Source organism: Pelodiscus sinensis, chromosome 1 (genome assembly GCF_049634645.1).
Source record: "Pelodiscus sinensis isolate JC-2024 chromosome 1, ASM4963464v1, whole genome shotgun sequence".
NCBI classification, from domain to species: Eukaryota; Metazoa; Chordata; order Testudines; family Trionychidae; genus Pelodiscus; species Pelodiscus sinensis.
The window spans coordinates 336,287,745-336,294,103 of record NC_134711.1 but is presented as its reverse complement, the minus strand read 5'-3'; the positions used below and the strand labels follow the sequence as shown (position 1 = coordinate 336,294,103).

General features: G+C 47.1%; 1 protein-coding gene across 1 annotated transcript; it reads left to right on the top strand.

Moving 5' to 3' along the window:
- Positions 1–4,904: 4,904 nt before the first annotated feature.
- On the top strand, positions 4,905–5,852 carry LOC102463230 (olfactory receptor 52R1-like). Its single transcript, XM_025182505.2, has one exon. The coding sequence runs from the start codon at positions 4,905–4,907 to the stop codon at positions 5,850–5,852; it is 948 nt and encodes a 315-aa protein (XP_025038290.2).
- Positions 5,853–6,359: the final 507 nt, after the last annotated feature.

The following is a 6,359-nucleotide window of genomic DNA, read 5'->3' as shown; positions in this document are numbered from 1 at the left end:
ATAAGCCCTTTTCCGGAGGATTTCTTATTCCTACTTGACTGCCACTTTTCTCCAGCTTATCCCCAAGCCGGAAAAAAGCGGCAGCCATGTTAATGCAAATGCTGCGGGGGATATTTAAATCCCCCACGGATTTGCAATTGCGACTCGTCTCATTAGCATCTCTTTTCCGGAAAGGGATGCCAATGTAGACGTAGCCCAGGAGTCATGGAGTCCAGCCCCCTGCCCAAAGCAGGACCAACCCAACTCGATCATCCCAGCCAGGGAATTGTCCAGCCGGAACATAAAAACCTCTAGGGATGGAGATTCCACCCCCTCCCTAGGGACCCAGCCCAGTGCTTCCCCGCCCGCCTAGGGAAATAGTTTTTCCTAATATCCAACCTAGACCTCCCCCAGTGTAACTTGAGATCATTGCTCCTTGCTCTCCCATCTGCCCCCACTGAGAACAGCCTCTCTCCAGCCTCTTTGGAACCTCCTTTCAGGAAGTTTCAGGCTGCTCTCAAATCCCCCCTCACTCTTCTCTTCTGCAGACACAACAAGCCCCAATCCCTCAGCCTCTCTTGGTAGGTTCTGTGCTCCAGCCCCCTCATCATTTCAGTTGTCCTCTGCTAGACCCTCTCCAATGCATCTACATCCTTCCTGTAGTGGGGGCCCCAGAACTGGACACAATAGTCCAGATGTGGCCTCACCAGTGCCGAATAAAGTGCTATAATCACTTCCTTAGATCTGCTGGCCGTGCTCCTCCTAATGAAACCAAATATGCAACTTGCCTTCTTGGCTACAAGGGCCCCTTGTTGACTCATACCCAGCTTCTCATCCACTGGAATCCCCATGTTGTCTTCTGCAGAACTGCTACTTAGCCAGTCGGTCTCCAGCCTGTATCAATGTTTGGGACTCTTCCATCCCAAGTGCGGGACTCTGCTGTTGTCCTTGTTGAACTGCATCAGATTTCTTTTGGCCCAATCCTCTAATCTGGCCAGGTCGCTCTGTTGCCTCTCCCCCTAGCTCAGTGTCATCTGCAAACTTGCTGAGGGTGCAACCCATCCCCTCATCCAGGTCCTCAATGAAGATGTTGACTAAAACTGGCCCTAAAACCAATCGTTGGGGCACTCTGCTAGCAACCGACCGCCAACCAGACTTCAAGCTGTTGATCACGACCCATTGGGCCCGACAATCTAACCAGCTTTCTATCCACCTTACAGTCCAGTTATCCAATCCAGACTGTCTTAGCTCGCTGGCAAGAATCCCGTGGGAGACCGTATCAAAAGCTTTGCTGTAGTCAAGGTATATCACATCCACTGACTTCCCCATGTCCACAGAGCCAGTTACCTCCTCATAGAAGCTAATAGGGTTGGTCAGATATGACTTGTCCTTGGCGAATCCATGTTGACTGTTCCTGATCACACTTTCCTCTTCCAATGTATTCAATCCCATTCTTTATTGCCCTCTCTTCTGTCCTACACCCTCTGCTTTGTCTTTTCTCTAAATTAGCCAGTCCCAGACTACTCAGCATCCATACCCAGCAGCCTGCCCCATTCTCAGAGCCTGAGTCAGAAACCCCCTTCCTATCCACTCTCTTCCTTTAGTGACCAAGCCCCAGGTGGGTGCCCAGAGCAGGTTACTCTCCATCGTGTTAATTGACTATCTGACTATTGTCTCCGTTTGGCCAATGAGTGGGTGTTTTATTGAGATGTGTGAGTGATGGCCAGTTCTTCCATCTAGGTGGCTCAGTTGGGATAATTCCAACACAGTCTGGGCAGAGATGTGTTTGTTTTTTTCAACTCTGATTTTGAGCAACCTGGTGAATGGGTGTGGAGGAGTCCGTACGGCTCTGCCCTTACTGTAATGTGGCTCTGTAGGCCCTGGCCCTGCTAAAGCCTGGTGCAAACATGTACCCAGGCAGGGTCTCGAGGAGGCCAATGTGAGGAAATGTAACCTCTTGCACTAAAGCAGCAGATTAAGACCAGACCCCAGTGCATTCATTACGAGCAAAGCTGAAACATTCAAGAACCTCGCTGAAACTTGCAAGAAGAGGGAGCAAAATAATGGACACACCTTGCATTTACCAGAAATGCCTGCCGCAAATGGGTAAACAACTTCCAATAACTGTGCATGTTAGGGTCTGAAAAGACGAGAGAGGAAAAAAAGTCAAGTATCAGAGGGGTAGCCGTGTTAGTCTGAATCTGCAAAAGCGGCGAGGAGTCCTGTGGCACCTTAGAGACTAACTGAAGTGTAGGAACATAAGCTTTCATCGACAAAGACCCACTTCGTCAGATGAATGTCATCTGACAAAGTGGGTCTTTGCCCACAAAAGCTTATGCTCCTACACTTCAGTTAGTCTCTAAGGTGCCACAGGACTCCTCGTCGCTTTTGAAAAAAGTCAGCATCATTAAGCTTTAAGGAATAGGGATCTAATCTAAACAAGTAATGAAGGTGGCAATTATGGCAGTAGGTGACCAAGTCTAGCTTTGCTATAAAAATAGGCATCACAAAAGCTTCGATGGGCGAGAGTGAGGAGGGTAAGTGCACGTATCCCGCTTGTTGGAACTAGAAGTAGAAACTGTTCATCCCGACCTCCTGTCTGGCATTTTAAACCGCGTTACGGGTGACCTGGAAGTGAACTAAGTCTAGAGATTGTCATGATTGGCTCTCAATAAGAAATATGCTTTATATTAAACTTTATATTAAACTTTGCATTAATTGCTTTTATTTTGTTTTGTGTTGTACTAATTGTTTTTAGAATCATAGGAATTAAGTGAAAAACTGTATTAACTACGTTTAAGGATTGATAATCGTAAAAACTGCTTTAAAGCTTGCAATAAATACGGAAAAGGTTAAGTATCAGAGGGGGAGCCGTGTTAGTCTGAATCTGCAAAAGCGGTGAGGAGTCCTGTGGCACCTTATAGACTAACTGGAGTGTAGGAGCATAAGCTTTCGTGGGCAAAGACCAACTTTGTCAGATGCATGTCTTTGCCCACGAAAGCTTATGTTCCTACACTTCAGTTAGTCTCTAAGGTGCCACAGGACTCCTCGCCGCTTTTGAAAAAAAGTCAGCATCATTAAGCTTTGAGGAATAGAGAACTAACCTAAACAAGTAAAGAAGGTAGCAATTATGTCAGTAGGTGACCAAGCTTTGCTATAAAAGTAGGCGTCACAAAAGCTTTCGTGGGCAAAGACATGCATCTGATGAAGTGGGTCTTTGCCCACGAAAGCTTATGCTCCTACACTTCAGTTAGTCTATAAGGTGCCACAGGACTCCTCGCTGCTTTTGGAAAAGGTTAAGTCTCTCTGGTGTATCCTGAAACCTCTCGCATCTACATAAATTGAACCACGTGACAATGGGGAAGTCCAGAGAGCAGGACACTGTGGTCTGGTTGTCATTTTATTAAGGAACAATGAGAATCATAGAATACTAGGACTGGAAGAGACCTCGAGAGGACATCGAGTCCAGTCCCCTGCCCCCATGGCAGGACCAAATACTGTCTAGACCATCCCTGATAGACATTTATCTAACCTACTCTTAAATATCTCCAGAGATGGAGATACCACAACCTCTCTGGGCAATTTATTCCAGTGTTTGACCACCCTGACAGTTATGAACTTTTTCCTAATGTCCAACCTAAACCTCTCTTGCTGCAGTTTAAGCCCATTGCTTCTTGTTCTATCCTCAGAGACCAAGATGAACAAGTTTTCTCCCTCCTCCTTATGACACCCTTTTAGATATCTGAAAACGGCTATCATGTCCCCCCTCAATCTTCTCTTTTCTATACTAAACAAACACAATTCCTTCAGCATTCCCTCATAGGTCATGTTCTCTAGACCTTTCATCATTCTCGTTGCTCTTTGGACCTTCTCCAATTTCTCCACATCTTTCTTGAAATGCGGTGCCCAGAACTGGACACAAGACTCCAACTGAGACCTAACCAGCGCAGAGTAGAGCGGAAGAATGACTTCTTGTGTCTTGCTCACAACACACCTGTTAATACATCCCAGAATCATTTTTACTTTGTTTGCAACAGCATCACACTGCTGACTCATATTCAGCTTGTGGTCCACTATAACCCCTAGATCCCTTTCTGCCATGCTCCTTCCTAGACAGTCGCTTCCCATTCTGCATGTGTGAAACTGATTGTTCCTTCCTAGGTGGAGCACTTTGCATTTGTCCTTATTAAACTTCATCCTGTTTATCTCAGACCATTTCTCCAATTTCTCCAGGTCATTTTGAATTATGACCGTATCCTCCAGAGCAGTCGCAATCCCTCCCAGCTTGGTATCATCTGCAAATTTATTAAGCGTACTTTTTATGCCAATATATAAACTGTTGATGAAGATATTTAACAGAGCTGGTCCCAAAGTCCAGGTATACCACATCCACCACTTCTCCCTTATCCACAAGACTCGTTATCCTATCAAAGAAAGCTATCAGATTGCTTTGACATGATTTATTCTTTACTAATCCATGCTGGCTGTTTCCCATCACCTTGCCTCCTTCCAAGAGTTTACAGATGATTTCCTTCATTCCTTGCTTCATTATCTTCCCTGAGGGATCATTAATACCCACATTCATGTTCCCATCTGGGCTTTCCCACCCCACAGTGTGCCAGAGTTATTGACACAGGCCATAAAATAGGAAACCGGCATTAGCGGGTCCAGTTGTTGATCATTCTTTTCTGTGAATAATGAAATTGTAATTTTTCAGTGTGTGAAGAACCACAAATGTGCTTCCCCCATGAAAACAGCCTCCAATGGTTTATTTCGTGTCTCCTATTAACATTGTCTTTCCATCCAGGTGTTTGTAGTGGAACCATCACCCAACACCCTGGGCACATACACGAAGTCAGGGGAACGCACGGCGCATGCAGGAGACATTGTTCTGCCTCTGGTTTGGACATCTCCTTCCTTACGCCATGTCAGAGTCCAACACAACCCACTTCACCAACCCCTCCACCTTCATCCTGCAGGGCTTTCCTGGCCTAGAGGTGGCCCATGTCTGGATCTCCATTCCCTTGTGCGCCATGTATACCACAGCCATGTTGGGGAACTTCACCATCCTGTGCATAGTGAAGATGGAATTGAGCCTCCATGAGCCCATGTACTATTTCCTCTGCATGCTGGCCGCCACCGACCTGGTCCTGTCGACATCCACCACGCCCAAAATGCTGAGCATCTTCTGGTTCAATTCCAGGGAGATCGATTTCAATGCCTGCCTCACCCAGATGTTCTTCATTCGCTGCTTTTCAAGGATTGAGTCTGGGATTTTGGTGGCCATGGCGTTGGATCGCTACGTGGCCATCTGCCATCCCCTGAGACATTCCACCATCCTGACAAACTCTGTGGTGGCCAAACTTGCTCTGGCTGTGGTGTTGCGCGGTGCTATCCTCTCACTGCCCTACCCCTTGCTGGCGAGGCAGTGGCCGTATTGCAGGACCAACCTCATCCCCCAGCCATTCTGCACGCACATGGCCGTGGTGAGCCTCGCTTGCGCCGACACCAGCGTCAGTAGCTCCTACGGCCTTTTTGTGCTACTCTGTGTGACTGGTCTGGATGTGATTTTTATTGCTCTGTCCTATATGCAGATCCTCAGGGCCATCTTCAGACTCCCCACGAAGGACGCCCGGCTCAAGACTTTTGGGACTTGCGTCTCCCACCTCTGCGCCATCTTAGTCTTTTACATCCCAGGTCTCTTCTCCTCCCTCACGTACCGCTTTGGACAGAACGTGCCTCTGCATTTCCACATTCTCATTGGCAACCTGCAACTCCTGGTGCCCCCCATGCTCAACCCCATCATCTACGGGGTGATGACCAAACAGATCCGGGAGAGGCTGATCAGGCTCTTTAGTCATAAAGAGACCTAACATTTCCCTGGACACTCTGGCTCTGAGATACAGTTCCGTCATGAGCTGGTTGATGACATGAGTCTACACCAATAATCACGTTCAATTAACTTTATGGGCTTTGAAAGTCAACTGCAGTATTCCACCTTGATTAGCGCACGTTCATGAGAACATAAGATCGGCCATACTAGGCCAGAACAAAGGTCCATCAAGTCCAATATCCTGTCTGCCTACAGTGGCCAATTCCAGATGCTCAGTGGGAGGGGACTAACCGGTAATCATCACGTGATCCCTCCCCTGTCACCCATTTCCAGAGAAACAGAGGCTAGGGTCACCATTCCTACGCATCTTGGCTAAGAGCCATTGATGGACCTAACCTCCATGAATTTATCTAACTCTTTTTTGAACCCTTTTAAAGTCCAGGTCTTCACAACATCTTCTGGCAAGGAGTTCCACAAGTTGACTGTGCGGAGTGAAGAAAAACTTCCTTTTCTTTGTTCGAAACCTGCTGCCTATTCATTTCATGTG